This window comes from Rhipicephalus microplus, chromosome 5 (assembly GCF_043290135.1).
Source record: "Rhipicephalus microplus isolate Deutch F79 chromosome 5, USDA_Rmic, whole genome shotgun sequence".
NCBI classification, from domain to species: domain Eukaryota; kingdom Metazoa; phylum Arthropoda; class Arachnida; order Ixodida; family Ixodidae; genus Rhipicephalus; species Rhipicephalus microplus.
In genome coordinates this window covers 58,658,173-58,680,110 of record NC_134704.1, presented here as the reverse complement: position 1 = coordinate 58,680,110, position 21,938 = coordinate 58,658,173, and the positions used below count along the sequence as shown (strand labels likewise).

Below are 21,938 nucleotides of genomic sequence, written 5' to 3'. Positions count from 1 at the left end.
ACGCATCCTTGAATAGCCTTTTTTAAATTTGGTTATTCTTTTTCTCTCCTGTCGGTCTCCCAAAGAAGCGCATCGCATGTATAGATATCACTGTGTTGGTATCTCGTTCTTATCGTGTTCACGATAACCTTAGGAGTATATAAGACAGCTTCACAACAACATTTGCGAAGGTGCATGCATAGTTTCGGATATAGTACAGTAAGACACAACTCTCAACACGGCTGCGATAACTTTGTCTTTTTTTTTTCGTGCCTTCTTCGTTTTGCTTGATTATTATTTTAAATGCGAAGCAGCTCAGGGCCATGCTCAATCCGGTGCGCCACGTGATCACCCTTACTGCGCATGCGCGATACCCATCTCTCGCCTCGCAAAGCCGACACAAGGAGCGTCTTCTCTTTCCCCCCTTCCTCTCCCCTCTAGACACTCCTCCCCGTGGCGTTTACACTGCCATTGCGCATGCGCGTCCCCACCTCCCTTTCCTCACTCGCTTCGCAATGCAACTCTCTTCCGTTATTTGCTTCTCTTTCCAATCCACATTCCCTTATCCTCGCTCGGGAGGCAGGGTAGCAAACCGGACGCTCGGTCGGGTTAACTTCTCTGCCTTTCCTCTTCTTGCTTTCTCTCTCTCTCTCTCTGTCTTTCAGATACGCATTACAGTTTTACAGCAAATGTGGTTGAAAAAGAAAGAGAAAAGGAAAAACCAAAACAACGATCTGATTTTACAAAATCCACCTCTTTCACGATGCCAATGCGCATGCGCCATACCCCTAGCGTAGAAGTAGTGTTACACCCGTGCACCTCGAAGGCTTTTCATCTGAAAATACCGGTTGTGCCGGATCCTACGGAAACCCCGCCAGAACACCAGAGGGCGGCACAGGAAGAGAAGACGGAAAATGTGGATTGCAAGAACTCCGGAGTGCTGATGCATATGCGCAAGCCAAGCGCTGCCCAGACATTGCAGATGTCGACAGTTCGGCGTACAAACCGCCTTCATTAATTTTATTTACTTGAAAACTTCCGTACAAGCGTATGCATGCCCGTATAGACCTCGGATGGCGACTTTTTAAATTGTTTTTTTTTTTCTGGCTGGTGACCACGATTCGCGAGTCCGCAGCCCTTTTGTTCTCGAGGTTGCCTTTAGTGTGTTTTTACTTAGTTTGGATAGGACATCCGGTCTGGCAGTGGTCGCCAGGGAGACGGGCCCGCAAAACAGGAAGTGGGACCCATTCGCAGAGTCTTCCGGTGCCCTCGACTGGTTCGCCTAATGATGGCCGGGCCCTTGATGTATCAGCTGACCAACGTTCGTTTCGAGTGGTACACGCGGTGAAAACTGGACAATTTCACCCTCCGCTATCGTGCTTACTCTTTTTTTTTTAACTCGCATCAAGAGGGTCGGTTGAAGGAGAGGAAGAAAATAAGGCTCAAATCAACAGAAACCGACGGTTGTTGTAACGACTCTGTTTAGAATATGTGCGCTCTAAAATGCGAATACCAATCTTCCTTCTCTCTCTTTAGTTCTCTTTTTTTTTTTTCAGAACATGAGTATGCGACCACAACACAGTGGGACAGGACGAACATGTACGACTCGATTTTTAGCTGACTTTGATATTTTATTGTGGATTTCAGGCCGCGTGCTACGCTATAATATTTGGCTCGCGTGTTGTCGGTAGGCTCTACTACCTATCGGCAGCGTTTTCTGACCATGCTCAAGAAGTGTCGCAGGCACTTCTTGAGCTTGGTCTTATCTTAAGATACGCATAAGTGGTGCCAAACCATAAGTCTGTAGTTATCTGGCATTTTTTTTTGTTTCTCTTCATTTTAACACGCAAGTATTTTATACCGGGCTCCAACAAGACTTCACTGACGTATTTCCTTTACAAATACGACTGTAAAATGCACGCTAACGGAAGACAACGGAACTGGGAAGGGTTGAGAGTGAGACATGCAAAGAGTGTTTCAGCTCCACTTACCATGAAACTTGGGGAAGGGTTAAGTATATGCAGTGCTTCCCACAGCAAAATGTGTTTAGAAAAAGTGGTTAACAATTTTGAGTACTTGGTACTCTACTATGGAAGAGCATAGAGCCGCCCTGTGGGCCTCACAGCACCATTTGCCCTGCTGTGTGTACAGCAAAATGGCTGCCAATGTAATGGGCAGTGCCTCACACTCACACTGCCCATTAAAGTAAATGACCTTATATACCGTACACGGATTTACATTCGTGTCGCTGGCTTTAGTTTACAGCTTGATCGCCTTGGCGAATTTCGTAAGGGCTTGTAAAGCCGCTGCTCGGTCAATCAATGTTTTAGGCAGTAGCGACGAAATTTCAACTTACAATATGCCTAGGATGAACCGGTGGCGAGTGGTGACATTCAACCAACTTTAGCGCGTGCAAACCCGTTTAATATGGACCGTGAGGATGACGTGACACATCGGACGTGACGATGACATGACACGCCGAGATCCAGCGGTTATTGGCCCCTAAAAAAAAAAAAACATTGTGAATCACAATGCCGTACAAAGCGAGCCTCACTCCATGCTGAGAAGCAGAGCGGGTCGTATTGCAGAGAAGCCGCTTTCGACGCGGCTCGTCTCGGTATAAAATTCCGCCGTCGCGGGCGTGCCAGCAGAGCACGGCGCTGTAAGAAGAGAAGGCGTGAGTGAACGACTGGGTGAGAAGGGTGAAAAGAGAGGGAGAGTGAGAGATGCGAAGAACGGAGTTTATGCGCGCCATATCGTTCCCATCGATCCTCCCGCTCCGGTAACCACAATCGATACGGGGGAATTCTCGGGTTTACGCCGCTATAGCGCCTCTCTCTGTGGCGCTCGGCAGTTCCGTTGTTCGTCTTCAATGGTAGATCCACTCGCGTTTATTTTTGTTTTTTTTTCTTTCAGCATCATTTAGATGCACTTGTTCGTTTTGTTCTGTATTGCTCCGTTGCGTGCGCGTTTTTTTTTTTCTCATTTTTTTTCAGCCTTATACGCTTCACTTAGACTGAACACGGGAGATGAGTATTTGGAGACTGCCATACGAAAGCGGCCATTATCCAGCAATGAAAACAAGAAGGAAAAAAAAAACGGAACGAAGAAGCAAGCTAGGCCAATTGCAACATTAACGGCAATACGGTGACAGTACTTCAATTTGCTGATAACGCCTTGTGTTTCATTTCATGTAATACAGTGAATCGTGCGCACCGTTAATGGTTGGGGCTCCTGAATGCGCATGCAAGATATTTTTTTTTAGAGTGTCCTAATACGCTGTCAGGTCAGTGTGGGAAAGACTCACTTAATCGCATACTTCGGTTGCTCACAATGCGTGCCACACAGCCTAATTAACCAACTAACAAACTAAATAAAAAAATAAATAAGCTCAAGTGAAGTACAGGAATATTGCGCAACCTTGGACATTTAAGAAGCAGCCTATGAGAGCTAGGCTGCTTCTATATCAAATTTACACTGCTTTTTCTTCTGATTGATTGATATGTGGGGTTTAACGTCCCAAAACCACTATATGATTATGAGAGACGCCGTAGTGGAGGGCTCCGGAAATTTAGACCACCTGGGGTTCTTTAACGTGCACCCAAATCTGAGCACACGGGCCTACAACATTTCCGCCTCCATCGGAAATGCAGCCGCCGCAGCCGGGATTCGAACCCGCGCCCTGCGAGTCAGCAGCCGAGTACCTTAGCCACTAGACCACCGCGGCGGGGCACTGCTTTTTCTTCTGTTTATCCTGTTTTATGTTTGATATTTCTCGAATATCTGCCCTAAGACTCCCTCAAACGTGTAGCTGAAAAGCAACTGCGAAGCGTCTTTTCTGTGGCACTGATAACACTGTCAGTGCTATATAGACGTAGCATTCAATATTTTTAATATAAGAAACTAAGCGGCGTACGTTGTATTGCATCGGGAAGTTCCATTGAAAACAATAAATATCTATAAAAGCTGTTCTAACTCTACGATTTCTATTCTAGACACTGGAAATACGTGCATACGCGTAAGACGCCCGTTTAATAATTCCTCTGTTTTATTTGATCCTCATTTTCTAGAATAAAGAAAAAAACGAGAGACCACTGTTATCAATCACCAACAGCTCATCTCCCTATCTGTGTACACCTCTATGTATTATAAATAGAATCGCCAGTCCATCATATTCTCTTAAAAGTATAATCGTTCATCCACAACCACCTCTATTCTCTTTATTCCATTCTTTCGCGACTGCTTCGGTTTCTTTATGCGGGGCTTTTTTTCACGCTCGTAGATTTTTTTTTCGTTTCTTTTTGCGGCTCACACATATTCGGTGGTATAAAACGACTCCACACACGCGGGCGTGCAGACACCGTCGGCGCGCTGCCGAGAATCGACGAGCGCACATCGATATCCGAAACCGCAACGAGCACGAGGACGTGGCTGCAGCCTGAGGAGAAGAAAGTCATAGAGGCAGAGAAAGAGAGATATAGAGAGAGAGAGGCAGCACCGCAGCTTTACGAAAAGAAAAGAGTGATACGAAGTAAAACCGTTGAAGACAAAACACGAACGTATATAAGGAACGTTGGCGCAATCAGCGCGCACCATGTTGGATTTTTTTTTTGTTTCGGTCAGTGTTTTCTCTTCTTGATTCTCGATGGCGTACCTCGTTGTCCCGCGTCGTTGAGTACACTTCGCGGTTGTTCATAACGAGCCACGCGCGGCGTGGAAGGCGGGTCCTCGGGCGTCGAGATGGATGGGAAATGCCGCCCAACATTGCGGGAACTCGCGCGAACCCGATCGACGATGGAACAGCAGCAGCAATAACGGAATGAAAGGGAGAAAGAGTGGCCGCGTAAGCAAAAAATGATTAAATGGGAAGTAGAGAAAGAAACAAAAGGGAGGTGGCGAGTCGCGTATATGCACGGTGCGTCGTCGAAGTCGCTGACGAATGCGGCGCCACCAGGCGTCTATTATCGCTAAAAGCGAGTAGGAGAGAAGAAGAGAGTCAACATGAAATGGCCGCTAAGTCAACACCTCCTCGTTTCACAGTCTTATTCACCATTAAGTCGCTGTATTGTTTTCTTTTATATGTTTTACTATTTTCTGGATGATAGTGTACGCACTTGTTATCATTTGTATATATATAATCTTACTTATTATAATCATGTATTGTATCGACAGTATACCTGTGCCCAAAGGCTGAGCCAATACACACGGGGTGAGAGCTTTGTCAGGGTCAGGCTGCCTAAAATCAGCTTTTCCTTTCTCTCACTCCTCATGATCTGTGTTGTTCATGAAATAAACATCTATTCTATTCCATTCTTTCCGGAGAAGACAATGAACGTTGCAGATAAAGGTGCGTGTTGTTATATTTACAGTGCATTTACAGGCTTTGGTTGGTGCTATTAGAAACTGTCTATTAGACAGTTTCTAATAAATGTCTAAAAATGTCTAAAAATTTCTAAAAAATGTCTATTAGAAACAAGGCGACGTGAGACTTCGCAGTTTATGTGCGTACTAACCGCGGTAATCCCGCAGTTAGCCGTCAGAAAATATACATTATACGATGTTCATGATTGATATTACCGACAAGCGTGCAGGTATGCACAGTAACATATTGGAGCGAGCAGGGTTGACCATCAGAAGAAAAAGAGAGGGAGGAGGTCTTAATGACTGCATTTCATACCTGTAAGTGCATGAAACATATCTGTACAGACCGAATTCTACCCACAATGCCACCACGCTGTGCGAACGGAACTATATCCTTAGACCGTGCTCATGGTTTCTGTGTCCGATATTGTATAAATGTACGTAGTGCTTCTGATTACTTTTAGATGAGAATCAACTGTTTGACTCACGTGTGTAACGCTGTACGAACGCGCCGCAACGCGTTCTCCTCGCCGCAGGTGTTGGAGCGGTGCCAAGTAGGTCATGCCGCAGCTGTGCCTTGACGTCACGCTTCCCTCGCAGGTGCGCGCTGACGTCACTCTCCCTCGCCCGCAGCACGCTCGCCGCAGCGCCCCCAGCTGTCGGCTCCTCCGCCCGCTCGCAAATACTCGCAACACACTTCCCTCTCGCTTCACTCTCTCCGCAACCCGCAACGCTCGACCGCACGTCTAGGGGAAACACTCTTCGGCTTGTTTATCTGGAATTAAACTTACACGAAACGAGACCCGCCTCCCGTGTCTTTGCGCTTCAAACAAACGTTTACTCGACCAAACGCTACACGGAGTTTCGCTTCAAACCATTATTCCAGCACCCGCGTCGACGCCTATTTCAACCGGGTCAACGGCGTGCGCACTGCACCTGCTTCGCATCCCATCGGGGTTCCCTTCAGAAAGATGGTCCATAATTTGCCATAGTTCCATAGTCCATAGTTATCGTAATTATGTAATAAATAATAATGTTACTGCTATGATGGGGCATAGCCGGCTCTAACGTAGCGTATATACATAATATATATCAACGCCAATACGCTTTAAAACCGATTCCCGACTTGCCAGATAGTCCTGGACTTAGCTTTCCCGTCACGAAACCAGAAGAATATAAGATAGCGCTGATGTGGCGCCATGCTTTTGAAAGGTCTCCAGTCTGCGTACACAGCACCGGGTGAGGCATCTTGCACGTTTCGCAGAATGTGGTACTGACCAAAGAACTGATAATACTATAGATATGCTTCACAGCAACCAATAGCCTCTGCGTCGTAGAAACCGATGTCGTCAGCACGCGGAAAGTCCGGTGGCAAAATAATGAAAATGGACCCATTCAAGCATCAAACTTCCTGCTTTGTGGCACTAGCCTCTCAACTATAGGATGAAATAATGCTGACGCTGGCCCTCAGAGGCTTCATTCTGTCTCAGACGTTTCCCATGGTAAATTTGCTTTTATTGCAACTTCCTATACTTTCTCGTCGTCCTTGTTGCGTCAGATCGACTCCAGTGTTGTCAGTGCAGGTATATAAGCGGCAATCGGCCGGCGTTTCTTGTGTTTGTGAGCGCATTCGTTGGACACGTAAGTATCAGTTTGAGTGACTGCAAGATAGCACACCGTGCTTGGTTATGTTCTGATGACTTTACTGCTACGTTTTTTTCATGCTTATAACGAACCCCGCGCTATTAAAATGACGAAATGACGCTAAAATTTAGATAAAGAAAAAAGAAGCAGTAAAAGCCACGTACAGTGACTTCAGGAAAATCACGTCTCGACAAAGCGATATTTTGTCAATAGATGCAGAGTTGACTCCAAAAAACTAACTTGCAACGTCGATTGATTGATTGATATGTGGGGTTTAACGTCCCAAAACCACTATATGATTATGAGAGACGCCATAGTGGAGGGCTCCGGAAATTTAGACCACCTGTGGTTCTTTAACGTGCACCCAAATCTGAGTACACGGGCCTACAACATTTCCGCCTCCATCGGAAATGCAGCCGCCGCAGCCGGGATTCGAACCCGCGCCCTGCGGGTCAGCAGCCGAGTACCTTAGCCACTAGACAACTTGCAACGTCGATCAATGGATGGTCATATTTAGTTTTTGGTGCACCCATTTTGTTGTTTTTCTGTGTTTCCTGTTTTTATACACATTTATGTCAAGGTGCTTTGTAGGCAAACTAAAACTATGTACAGTACAATGACGTATTTCTACGTGTACATTGTTTTTTTAATGCCATGGACAGGAACACAGCCGAACTTTTTTCTTCTCTTGCTCATTTTATGATGTCAATGCTGCAATGAACGCCGAATAAACTGACTTGATTTGATTTGAGCTGAATTAAGGTGAAGTATAATGAACAAAAGTTTGGACCCGGAAACTCACGCAAGAGAAAAATGCATTGCCTTCACAAGTTTCCTCTAAAGCGCTTAGGGGCTACATTAAGAATGAAACTTGGATGAAGTAAGAGAAAATCAAAACGCAAGAAAGAAGTTAGGAAGGAAAGATACGAATATTGTTCAATAGCTAAAAGCAAAAAAAAGACAAAACAAACCGTGATGTGCTTTAAGGACATCGTATAGTGTACAACGATCACTACGAGTATACTACACCGATTGTGCACTCCATTCACTGCTCGATCTGCTGGGAGTGTTCGTGAGAAAGGAGACAAACAGGGAAGGGGCAGGGTACAGGCGTTTCAAGAAGAAATAGCCATGCTCCTTATACCCTCTTTTCCTCTGCTGTGCTCGTGTATGGCATATATATACGTGCTTCTATATACGACGAAGGGCGGGGAGTCGCGGAAACGCAAAAGGTCATTTGGACAACGTCGTCGTTTTCTCCTCCCTCTTTATGTATAGTCGATCGTCGTCGTTCAGCCCGGGTATTTTGTCGGCCGCCCCAGATGCTGCGGTCATCAGAGTCACCATTTCTCAACTCCGTAGCGGGAGACACCCAGTTCTATAGGTCTGCATGGCCGAGTCTTCTTCTGAGCTGTCCCCATGATCGGGTCCACTGTTCATGCCTTGGCTGGCCCTGCCATTTTGTGCGCCCGTGCATAAATCCGTGCTGTATTCGGCAACCTTCGGGCGTTCGACCATTTGTGACCACGTAGCCGACGTCCTTCCACTGCGAGGCTTTGTCTTACTTTGTTTTGGTGTGCCTTTTTCGGAGACTGCTGTTGAGGCTGCGCAAGCTCGTGAGCCATCACTCTATGGTCCATAGGTCGGCACAAAAACGTGGGACTCACTCACTCACTAACCAAGCTTCGTAATCACTGCGTCACCGCTGCGAACGGAATTTATATATTCGAATTGTATATTCGATACACGATGCACTCGTCGTCTATTCAAAGCAGTAACATGAGTGACATGCATGATTCAGACTGTCTGGATCATGAAACAAGTTCTGGAGAAATCCTCAAAGCTGGGAATTCACATGGCGGTGTTTTGTGCAGGGTGTATACGAATGACTTTTAGAGTTAGTGAAAGAAAAAAAAATGGACAGGAACACAGGAGAAACAGCACAGATAGTCGTAGGAATTTCCAAAATAGGGATTTTTATTTGCTTTAGAGGAGGTAATTAAGTATACGAGAGTCATTCTTGTGCTGGTTGCAAATTATCTTTATAAGTGATACTGTAAACCACTTACTAACGTGTCCATTCACCTATACTTTAAGAGCATTTGTGAAATCGAAGGTTAGGCACTCCCCATAATCTCATACTCCTATAAGTGCGATTGCGCCTATAGGTGCTCTGGACGTTCTTTCGACATTTCGTTGAAGATATAGCAAATGCGCAATGTGTCCATTCTCGAAACACGTGGTTACCGCCCTCATTTAGACGAGGTGACGGGCTGACGAGTCAGGGCCTGCCAAACTGTGTTCAACAAAAATACGTTATACCATTCAAGTCGTACAGTTTTGACCTGCACTGGAGCCAAAAGACTCGATAATACGAAGTCAATTCTCATGGTGATGCGCACGGACTTTTACCAAACAGTTCCTTAGAACAAAGGGTCACGGACTCTCGAACAGATGAGTGAAAGAAACAAAACGACAATTGCCCGAAAAGCTGCGAAACGTTGCGCTCCCCGCGTGTGGGCCACACCCTCGAAAGCACTGAGCTTCGGCATGCGTACGGAAAATAGATCGACTGGTAGGCCTCTAGGTGTATATCAGTGAAGGGCCAAGCGTATAGAACCAAGGCACGTGGAGCCATGGTTGTGGCAAAGACAAATGTACAGCATACCTCTGGCGCTGATGATGGTGCAGCAGTGATGATGGCAGGAGGGTCGCCGTCCACTTCGTTGTACGCGGAAAACGGACTGGGAGGAGTTCCGCACAGTCGGAAAAGTATAAGGTGTTGCTCGCGCCGGACACTCATTTGGGGAGGGACCGAGAGCGGCCCAAATGATATCCCCCGTTACCGGTCTCTCGTCTTTCGAACTGGTGCGATTCGAGCCTCGCTGCTGGCCCGACCAGCCCCACGGGTCCCATATAATGTGGTGGAGCAAGCTGAGCTCGGGCGCTCCTTTCACTCCCGCGTCTCGGTGTCAGACAGAGACGGATTGGTCGGTGGGCTTGTCTGGCAGCGAAAGCCGAGACACGTATACGCTATACGGACAGTCGGACGGTCTGCGTTATTGCTTCATAGTCGACGTCCGCATAATGGTAAAGTCATGAGGCCCTGGCGGGTATACAGACATCGAAGCATATGGAACATTGGACGCTGGAATTCGCCGCGTAAATGGGTGAGAGCGCTATCTCTGTGGCCCAGAAGCCGAGGCAGACAGGAACTCGAAATAGCATTACGTCAACCTGTAACCACTTGAACGTGGTATACAAGGAGTGGCGCTGGAAACGTTGCAATTCTTGTGTTGAGAGCACATTCTGAATCGAACTTTTGGGGGGCTTCAGCAGCGATTTCTTGAAAAAATGTGCTGAAACACATGCCGTAGTGAGACCTAACAGTCGCACCGCATGCTATAGGTCCTTGTGCTTATTCAGCGTACATAATTTGGGTTAAACACTTGTCCAGAACACACTCGTTAACCATCTGAATTCGTGCAAAAACCTGACTTTTTTTTTTACATTCACGCTCATATCGTCCTAGTGTTTCACACCAACCTGTTTAGTGTCGTGCTTGTAATGCTCGTTTACATCGATGTTGTGTACTGTTTTAAAACCCGATTGATTGATTGATTTGTGCGGTTTAACGTCCCAAAACCACCATATGATTATGAGAGACGCTGTAGTGGAGGACTCCGGAAATTTTGACCACCTGGGTTCTTTAACGTGCACCCAAATGTTTTAAAACCCGAGAACAGAAACCTAAAAATTACCGCAGAGAAAACATCTGCCTCTACTGGTGCCCAATCTATAGCGCTATGATTTTTACAGTGGAAGCTGTTATCAAGAGGCCACAGCAAGGGTCGCGTGTGCCATATTTGTCGGTCGCCGGTGTCCGTAACCACTCTCACGCAAAATGAGACGAAAAACTAAGTAAAACACAAAGTACACAATCAGATTCGAACATGGGTCCCCTGCGTGCCAGCCCAGTATTCCATCACAGATACAAGCAGGTGCTCGAAACTTCGTTGCAAACTGGCCTTATACAGGCTTGATGCCGTGAAAGTAATCGCGTTAATATGAGTAATAAATAGTTTTAGAACAGCAAAGGAACAACCGGGCGTCACTCTATATATGTGAATTATTTGTGTAACTTAGTGGGTCGTGGAATGCTCCAAACAAAAGCTTCAGGCATAATCCTTTATCGTAATCAGTGTGAGTTGCAATTGTGCAAGTGTGAATTTTGTTCAAGTGTGTATATAGAGGGCATCACGCTTATCCGAAGAATGACGAAGGGTGACCCAGTGTATGCCTCTCAACGGTTCTATGATTTATGGCGTAGTGGGTACCCTGCAAGTGTTCATGTAGCAGTTACTCAGAGTGTTTAAAAAAGGCTCTGAAAGGTCGCTCCAATTGCTGCTTTCAGTGTGACTGTGCAACGCGTTCCGCGCAGGCCTGTTTTTTTTTTTTTTTTTCATCCGCACTGCACTTATTTCCTTGCTTTGCGGCGCGCTCTCAATAATCAGCCCATGCATGAAGTAGGTGCTTCTGTACAACGAAATGTGGTGGTATTAAGCGTGGCCGCTTCGAAAGGCTCATTTAACCACCAAGTTACCCCAATCAAGTCCCGGCTGTCCAGTACGCCCACGATAAGACCAGGAAGCTCGACCTCCCTGTTACTTAGAAGTGTGGCAGCTTGGGCTAGTTGGTATGGCATGACGATAGTTATAGTACGTTGTGGGAGTATAGCCGCCAGGCTGGCGCATTCGCGTCATGGATAAGTAATAAAGTTTTGAAAAGAAGATGTGGCACCTAATTAAAGGATATAGGTACAAATGTGTTCTTACATTTCACCGCCACTCAAGTGCGGGCGCCACCAGCGTAGTAAAAGGAAGGGGTCATTCAACCCTTACCCCCTCTCGAAAAAAAATGTTTAGTTTAGCGCGTGTTTATATACAAACATGCGCGCACTAACATTTACGTAAAGTATTAGCAAGGTCTTCAACCACGCGCAGAAGACAGGACAACAGAAACATATACGCACACACAAGCCCAGATGTGTGCGTATGTGTTCCTGTTTTTGTCCTGTATTGTTCGCGCAGTTGAAAACGTTGCTAAAATCACGAACCGACCAGCCGAACAACATGCTTTGCCTCCATACATAAAGTATGGTTGAAACCCTCCCCCATCTTTCCTCGTAAACATTTCTGACTGCGCCACCGGCGGCCGCCATGGCTAGGAATCGCACCTGCTTCCTCTTACGGCTGAGCGCGACACCTTATATCTGCTAAGTTACCATGGTTACCACGGCGGGTAACTAGAGTAAGCCTGAACTTTTTTTGAAGTACGCAAACGGTGGCGCGTGTATGTCGCCTCAGCTGCGATGTGCGTTGCGGTGGTCGAGTGGCTTGTAGTGTGTGCGCGTGTGTACAGCAGCAGCCTGCGCTTTTTTTTTTGCCGCCGGCGCCGCTATGTTTAGGGCCGCAGTCGCTCGACTGTGGCCGAGTGGGCGTGCGCGAGCACGGCAATCGGCGAGCAATCCATCACGTACCCCAACACCGGACCCGACCGACGGAAGGACGCTCGATGGATCGTCGCCGTAGGAAGAGAAAGCCGACTCGGAAAAGAAATGGAAAGTGCTCGGGAGAAAAAGAGGCAAGCGTCCGGGACAACAGCCATGCGCTCCAACGCGTTCATGGAGGGGCGCGCTTCGGCGAAACGGTGGACGCGCTCAGGCGCGTTCGCGATGCTGCACCGGTGGGCGGGGCGAACTACGAAGGGAGAGCGTGTCGGAGGCGCTATTGCGCGTCCCCCTGTATGCTAATTACGCCAGTGCGTTCTCGCGCTGGCGCGCGTTCTGTTCTCGTATGTGGTTGCGCTGTATAGACCTCTCCCTGGTAGCGTCGTTTGCAATACAATTTCGCCCATTGAATCGAAGGCCGCATGGTAATTGGCGGCCTGTTTCTTTGATGCGACCCAAAAATCTATAAGTGTTGCACTTCAAATCAAGGTAGGAATCCCTTTGGAGATTGGTTACGACTGTGTAACTCCCCTCGGTTGGTTATAGCTGCATTTGTCCGGCAATTCAGTGACCGGCAATTGAATTGTCGGGCAGTTTGTAACTCTATACTGAATTCCTTTCATTTTTTTCCCCTCCAGTTGTTGTTCGCTTCTTCATCTCTTCCTGGAGTGCGGAGCATATTAAAACCAACTGTTCAACAATGGTTAATCTCACTGCCTGTCATTTGACTCTTCTTTCACACTTTCGCAGCTTGCGCCAACGCACCAACAACGAAAACGCGTATTTGCTGAAGCAATGAAGAAAGTTTCGCGGTGTACCATCGTCAAACGCATAAAGCGGTAACGTCGTTTGATCACGTCGTCATGACGCCACAAATTTTGGCGACCCGCGGCTTCAAGATGGCGGCATCACGCGACAACGATTTCCCTCGCCGCTCGAGTTGACGCCTATGGTAACCTTTAGCGTTTGATGGGGCCCCGTCTAAGGTTTTCACATTAATAAAACGCACCACTTCCTGCTCGACAGTTAGTTCCTCTGCAACAGAACGTGCATGTGTCTTCTTACCTGGCTAGCACACCGGTCACCTGTCTGACTGGCTATACGTCGATACAGATCGCCGGCTTAGCCTTCCCCTCTCGATTTCCCGTGTCTCACGCTCGCACTCTAACCTGCCCTCGCACATTTCTTTGTTTCCTTCTTTTCCTGAACGCCATTAGGGCTCATTAGTATACCGCCATCAAATCATACCCCCCCCTCCCTTCCTCGACCGCGGGAAACCTCCCGGCTGCAAAAGCCGGCGGGTACCACAACTCAACGTACCCTCCCCCCCTCCCCCCGCTTCCCGGCTCGCGCTCTTTACTGCAAAGCCTCGGTGACCGGTGACAGCTGTCCGTCACCAGCGATGCGTTTCAGGCACCCTCTCTTTCCGTCGCCTCCTCTACCGCCCTTGTATTCAGTGTATGTCAACTCGCGAAATTTACTTCTTTGCTTCACTCCTTCTTTATTTTACTCGCTAGCGAACACGCCGTTCATTTTCGCCAGGGTTCCATTGGAGTCGCAGAGAGGCGGCGCATATTACGCTTGCTCGCTGACCAGCCGACCGGAGTTCGACGCTTTGCTTCCTTTCTCTAAATCTGGTCCTCTGGTTCACTCTGTTTCTCCGCGTTTCCTTTCGGAGCAGCCGCACGCGCTATAGGCTCGCAGAGGAGAGAACCGGCGAGGCGTGCAGCGATAGGCGAGACCGATAGCGCCCGCACACACGACAACCTCGCGCCCTTGGTGGGTGTACACGACGCGAACGTTGGCGGAGATTGCGCGCCCGATTTGTAGGCCTGCGGAAATTCTTTATGGTGCCTTCGACGCGGTCGTGTGAAGCGGTGAGCGGGAACATCGCAGCCGGATATTAAGTGAAAAAGAAAGAAAGAAAGAAAGAAAGAAAGAAAGAAAGAAAGAAAGAAAGAAAGAAAGAAAGAAAGAAAGAAAGAAAGAAAGAATGAATGAATGAATGAATGAATGAATGAATGAATGAATGAATGAAAGAAAGAAAGAAAGAAAGAAAGAAAGAACGAAAGAGAGGAAGAGGCTGCTAGTTTCCATTGTGGTGATTGATTACTTAAAAAAGCGTGTGTCGGGCAGCTGGACAAAATTGAATTCGTCGCAGCGAACAGGATCGAATGCGATTTGTATGCGGCAAAGGTGTCGAATAATCTGCGAGGCAGATGCTGCGAAGGATTTCCGAACGCACTTCTGTCTTTGAGTGAGTGAGTGAGTGAGTGAGTGAGTGAGTGAGTGACCGAACACATTGTGTTCTAGAGAAAGTGCTCTTATCTCTCTCGGATTATCGCGAAAGCAGTGAAAAAAAAAGAGCAAGAAAGAAAGAGAAAAACTTGTCTCTTTGATTACATTGCTCGATGGCACTCCACAAGTCGGCATATTGCTCCCATATTGCGTCCATATTACATATTCCAAACGTATTATATGTTTAACAAACAAAAGGAGGCTTTCAAATTACCCTTTACCTATTGACTTTTACCTATCAATTTATTGATTCATTGATATGTGGGGTTGAACGTCCCAAAACCACCATATGATTATGAGAGACGCCGTAGTGGAGCGCTCCGGAAATTTCGACTACCTGGGGTTCTTTAACGTGCACCCAAATCTGAGTACACGGGCCTACAACATTTCCGTTTCTATCGGAAACGCAGCCGCCGCAACTGGGATTTGAACCCGCGACCTGCGGGTCAGCAGCCGAGTACCTTAGCCACTAGACCACCACGGTGGGGCCCATTTACCTATTGACTTAACATATATTCCATATATGTTAAGTCAATTACTTTGCCACAATCTGCAGCTGTCGTGTGGTGGAACATGCATCCTCGTATGCAGCTGTCGTGTGGTGGAGCTTGCATCCTGGTTGAGTTAACTATTTGAACGATACGAAGTGGATGGCATATACGTAAGCGTGTGCAATGTTCCCCTTCAGGGGAAGGGGGGGAGGCAAAGGTTTGTCGCACCGTCCCCCCCTCCGGTTGGCTTTCGCCACCTTACCCCCCCCCCCCTCGTGCGTACGCCTATGGGTATACGCAATGATAAAAACACACACTTCGAGCGTGGAACGCTCACATGTCTGTGCAAAGATTCACACGTTGCATGCCGTGATATTTGAGAGGTCTTGTATATGGCTTGTACCGCAATTACTTCGAAGAATGTACATCAGCGTTGGCAGTAGTGCACTTACAGTAATTACATTAACTTTTTTGCGGTAATCAGTAACGTAGCGAATGAATCTTGTGGGCTGTAATTTAATAATGTAATCAATTCTTTTACGCGAGTGACTTCAAGGAAATATTTTACTTTCTCAATAACATTTGACTAATAAACCGCATGTCCGCTTTCCTTATGGAATAAAAAGTTGGCCGGATAAAGAAAGAAAAAGTAAAAAAAAGAAAAGTTACTCTGAGTGCCAAACCTCAACCGTGGCAAGCCGAACAAAGAACTCCAAGATTTCAATGTGTATGTTCTGCAAATATAACATGAGTAGGGCATGAAGGGTGACCATTTGTTAAAGTATATTCAAAGCAATTTCGTTACTTTTCAAAAGAAAAAGTTATTATATTGCATTGCTTTCGTTCAGCTCTAGATTGTAATGTACTTAAGTACATAGTATATTCATATGTGGGGTTTAACGTCCCAAAACCACCATATGATTATAAGGGACGCTGTAGTGGAGGGCTCCGGAAATTTCGACCACCTGGGGTTCTTTAACGTGCACCCAAATCTGAGCATTAAGTACATAGTAGTAATGCATGATATGCAATGTACATAAATTACATCTAATACGAATAAAACATATTCTCCAGCCACTTTCAGTGTAAAGTTTCTAAAGTTAAAATAAAAACGAACTATAAGCTGACCCGACGTTACGAAACGAGACGTTACGAAATGAGGCTAAAGATATGTACAAATGCGGTACGCATAGACATGTATTGAACAATGGCACACGTTTAGTGAAGCCAGCTGTTTGCAGTTACCTAATGATGCGAACAGCAGCGTGGTTATTACCAACACCAGAACCGGTATGATGATATGTAGCGTTAATTGCTGCTTGCGATGATGGTAGTCCTGGCAGAGCTCCGTATACACGAACTTCAGTGGATGGCGCTCGTAGGGTATGAAATGACATGTAACGTGTTAAATAAAAGCATTTTTGTTAAATAGCAAAGTAATTGGCAACCTAATTTAGGATGAGCTGAGACGTTCTGGGAATTATTTTGCTGTCTTTGGCATGATTAAACAGTTAGCACTAAAAATGCGCGAATAGCTTTTATGGGGTTTCCTATAGATACACTAGAGGGAACCCTGGCGCAAGTCTTCTATATATAGGAGACGCAACGCGCGGTGCTTGAACAAGCACGGGAATTATAGGTAGCACTCTAATTTCTCTAATCTTCATAATTTCGGCTCTTTTTTGGCTTAGCGTGGCTTGGAGCTGCTTCGTCACGAGACGACAATTAGCAAACGTTCAGGAGTTGCACTTCACCTTAGTCTTCTATAGCTCACCAGTTCAAATCGGGTCAAGAAGTTCAAAACAGTCCGTTCTTTTATTCGAAACGAAATCAAAACTCCACAATAACCAAAGCCACAAGCGCGTTCGCGAAGCCCGCAAGCACGAAGACTAGGCAAACTTGTTTGCTATCCGTCGTTCCCGTGGTCTCTGAACGATCGCAGCGCCTAAGTCCTCTGTGATCTATGAAACTCTATGATCCGTGTATAATTTTCGTTTCTGTAACTTCAGCGCTGTCTATAGAAAGTGACGGATGTTCTGCGACTGCGTCGTCGAAAGCTAACCTCTTCGCGTCGCACCTTGCAGCGTCCTTACACCGCAACATGGAGAGGCACGACGGCCACCAGCACAAGAGCAGAGAGCTGCTGTACATCGAGTCACTCGTCGAAGGAGATCTCATTCTGCAGGTGAGTGTATACGAACCAGCACTCATCTTGTACTGGGTGTGCGGTCGATGTGACGTAACCGCTATATACACGAGGTCAGTGACCACTTGAAATGTTTAACTTGTGAACGGGAATCGATCTCAAATCGAGTCGACGCGCGAGAAACTTGGCAGATCTCACTTATACCCTGGAAATCGATATCACGCGAAGCACGCTGAGGGAAGGTGACTGTGGTATAATTTTTTTGAGCGGGACGTTAAGAAATCACGCTAAAGATGTGTAGAAAAAAATGAGGTATACGCATAGACTTATGATGAAAAGTCGCGTATGTATTATATAGCCGGTTACTTACAATTGCTTAACGATTCCAACTGCAACACGTGTATTACCAGCACCAGAACCGGTAAGCTTGTATGTAGCGCTCCTGCTTGCGATGATGGTAGTCCTGGTTAGTGCTTCGTACAAGAAGTTCAGTGGATGAAGTTCAAATACGTAATTAACGTTGACCCGTCGTGACGCTTGTATCATAGAAGTACATACGTAAATGTTCATAAAATTACATAGCCAGCACTGCGATTTTGATGTTTTACTACCCAGCATATAGGTTCTCTTCCAAAGCAGCTTCGAGACCCGGCTTGGCTCTACGGTATATTTGATTGCCACGCAAATTACCTGGGTTTGTAATCTGCTGGGACCCTGATAGTTATTATTTGAGTTCGTCGGGTCAACGCTCCCGATGTCAGTTTTTTTCTAATGTTCTCGCATTCAAATTACCAATGTCTCTTGTCGCCTTTCCTCGCAACACATGAACTGTCGTTACCGTGGCATGGTTTCTATTTTGAATCACGTAGCCGCTGATTACACGCACGCACTGACACTTTCACAGACGACTGTACACTTGCACAGTATTGTGTGATTGATGTGAATGTGAAGTGTAGTGTTCTACGATACGTGTACCGCGCGCAGATTATCCTTATTGGCACAACTGTGCGTGTAAAATCTGGTGTTCTATTATGTGTGCGCCATTGTTCTGTTGTGTGCGCTGGTGCGCGGCAATAGCGTGAGCGCAAACAGTTCCATTGTGTAACTTGGCTTTTCAGCGGCGCGTTCTCGGCGCTCACAGAAAAATTACTAAAACATAGAGAACTTCGCTTCAAGAAGAGATAAACGTGGAGATTAAATTGCCCAGGCAACGCAGCAACCAAGCTGAAGTTCATGAAACAGTCTTCCGACTGTAAATATGCACGAGCTACTTCTTTAAAGCCGATATACAGCCAATGAGCCACCACGGCATATGAAGTTGTTTTTTTTTCTTATAATTATTTTCTCCGGGCCTCTCTCCCTGTATATTATATCGGAGCTTGCAAACGAAAGAAAACAGCGCGTCTCGGTAAATCGAACTCGCGACAGCGCCACCTTACGAGAAATGACAGAAATAAAGAACAGAAGCAAGAAAAGAAAAAAAGCACGGCGCCGCGCAGTATAGTTCAAGCCCACATAAGCGACGCCACTGGCACGTTATATATATATATATATATATATATATATATATATATATATATATATATATATATATATATATATATATACGGCTCTTTATTTATGGCACATGTCACCGTCTCCGGAGCTCCCGGCTTGCGAACGACAGCGCGGGGGATTTTATGGCGCCGAACAGAACTAAACCGCTCCATCTGCTGAAAGAAGCTACTGAACAAGAAAAAGAGAAAGATGAGAGAAAGAAGATAAAAAAAATAAAGTGGCTCGCGTCGATGTCGCCTCTCTTAAAAGCTCGCCATGAAGATCACTGCGCCGAGTGCAGTCGAGCGTTGAATCGGGGAAAGTTATAATGCTTTGAAATTAATCGTGGCCAAAGGTGCAGTGGCATTTACGTTCGGATAAGAGGCGGCCGGACGCGCTATGTTTCTCCTAAGATTTGCGTTCTTTCTTTATTGCTGTTGTCATGTGGTTTGATGAAATGCTCAGAGGGCGAGAAGCAGCATATAGGGGTCAGATATGTACTTATGTCTATTGAGAGGAGCGCAAATCCGTTTTATTTTAATCTTTTAGCACGTAAAGAAGGCTATTACTGATTGTAGACACAATGTTGGCAAGTTTTCTCAGCATTTTTTTTTTAGTGCTGCCTTACAAGCGTCGATAGTACACAAAGCGTCTAAAATGTTTGATGGCAGCTCAATCACTAGGTTTGCGGTTGCGCGAAGCATGACTGGGACTTTACAGGGAACAGCCTACGTTAACCAAGACAACATACAATCAGCAAACTGTAACCAGCTTGCTGCAGTTTTTGAAAAGTAGTGAACGTTTTTGTATTTTTTAAATAGTAAGGTTAAATAAGTTATCGATATTGCCCACAATAGCCTATATAGCGAATATGAGAGAGACAGAGAAAGAGAAAAGAAACGAAGCGGAAAAGTCACATGATTAACCTGATACTATCAACCGATTCGCTACACAACAAACATGAAATCCCGCAAAGAACACCGGTCTTGTTATCACGATACATCTTAGGACAACGCTTAAGAACATCGATGTAAATAACATTTCTCTATAAAGGACATCCGTGTTTACTTGCACAGACTACAAGCCATATCGAAAGCGATCGACGTAAACCTCGTCGACTTGAAACGTAACGTTACCGACGCCTAAAAGAAGTCCAGTAGGTCATCTATAGCTGTCTCAACCTGAATAGTCTCCACCGACTATTCAAGCTTCAATGCGTACTACATGGTCGTGTTCAAAGCCTAAACACATATCCTCGGCTCACTACGTAATAATCGAGATACCTGGAATTAAATGTGCATCAAACAAAGAACGTACAACCGACGACGAACGAGAAGCAGCGTCTAAAGGCGTACAAGCCTGCACCGCGGCTGAAGAAGCAAAAGATTCTACGCGCATGCACAGAGACGGCATATATACCCGCCCAGGAGTTGCTATACAGACAAGAAGAGATAGAGGACAACGGGCTACCGGGGTCTATCTACGGGGCGTACGCAACAGACCGGCAGAGCTGTATACGTAAACGTCTCAATCACGGCCGTTCCATCTCCGAATGTCCCCGCGAACCCGCCCCCTACCGAAGTCTTTGCTCGATCGCTGTAGTATATAAAGACACTCGCAGAGGGAGACACAGACACGCCCGCTTGCATACCACCAGCAATGACCGTAAGGAGTCCAGAAGGGTACAAAAGGACCATGCGTTGCGGCGCTCCGTTTCCTGTATTTTGTTGTTGTGTGTACGCGGTTGGAATAGGACAGACCGTGGGCAACAGTCGCGATACATGCACGGGCAGTGTCGAAAAGGAGCTCTCTTGTCCTGCGATTGAGCGGTTTTCTCGGTGGCCATGCGGGGCAGAGACAAAGACGCATATACAAGAAAACAAAGGTAGATGTGGAGGTCAAAGAGATGCGGTAAAGTGGGCGGGGTGAGCTGCTGCAATCGGGAGAAATGTCCACTCGATGGTCAACGCAAAGAAGACTGCCGTACTATAGCCGTGGGTCAACTACAGGCTCGCGCGCAAGTGAACACACGCACATACATACATACATACATACATACATACATACATACATACATACATACATACATACATACATACATACATACATACATACATACATACATACATACATACATACATACATACATACATACATACATACATACACACACACACACACACACACATACATACATACATACATACATACATACATACATACATACATACATACATACATACATACATACATACATACATACATACATACATACATACATGCATACATACATAAATACAGCGGTAACAAAGATGTCAGCGTCTGCGCGACCAAGCCAAACGCAGTAAAAAAGGGAAGTAAAACGCAACAACGGAATGAAAGTGAACGCGAAAGGTTAATGCAGAGGGAAGACAAAGGCGAAACTGGTAAACAAACGAAAGGCGATCGCAGAGAACCGATACACAAGTGCGTTCAGCATCTCTATCTCGGGACTGTCTGCAAGTTCTTGAGGTTGCCACGAATTTCTGCTTTCGAATCTGCGCTTCCAGGTTTTATCGATGAGTGCCCGGCATGTTTTTTTTGCCGCTTTTCGTTTCTTTCTGCGCGGCCTTCCCTCGTTTGCCCGCTAAGCTTCAAGAACTGCACGCTGAACAAATGCGTAGACGAAGGCGCGGAGATTTCAAAAGCGGGAGGAAAGGAGAAACCAACAGCGTCGTCACTTTAGGCGGATGTCTTTTTAAGCGAGTTTCTTTTCCCTTTGTTTTCAACGCAGTCCTGCGCTTCTAACCGTTCCTGCAGAGACAAACGGGACGCCGCTTTCACCGACCGACGCCCACGCACTCAGATACGTAACGCTCGCGCGCGCCTCTCAGCGCACCCAGAGAGCGACCGCTATGCGAAAGACAGAGTAGGGGAGTTGGGGATGGGGGGGTTCGTATATACGGGAGCATAAACTCGCGTCGAGATGTTGAAC

At 46.3% G+C, this 21,938-nt stretch overlaps 1 protein-coding gene across 1 annotated transcript in view; it reads left to right on the top strand.

Moving 5' to 3' along the window:
- ss (aryl hydrocarbon receptor spineless) overlaps positions 1-21,938 on the top strand; it is a 172,722-nt gene that overhangs the window by 93,073 nt on the left and 57,711 nt on the right. The window contains exon 3 of the mRNA XM_075894502.1: positions 17,367-17,467. Coding sequence (XP_075750617.1) covers positions 17,367-17,467 — 101 coding nt within the window. The remainder of the gene's footprint in view (positions 1-17,366; positions 17,468-21,938) is intronic.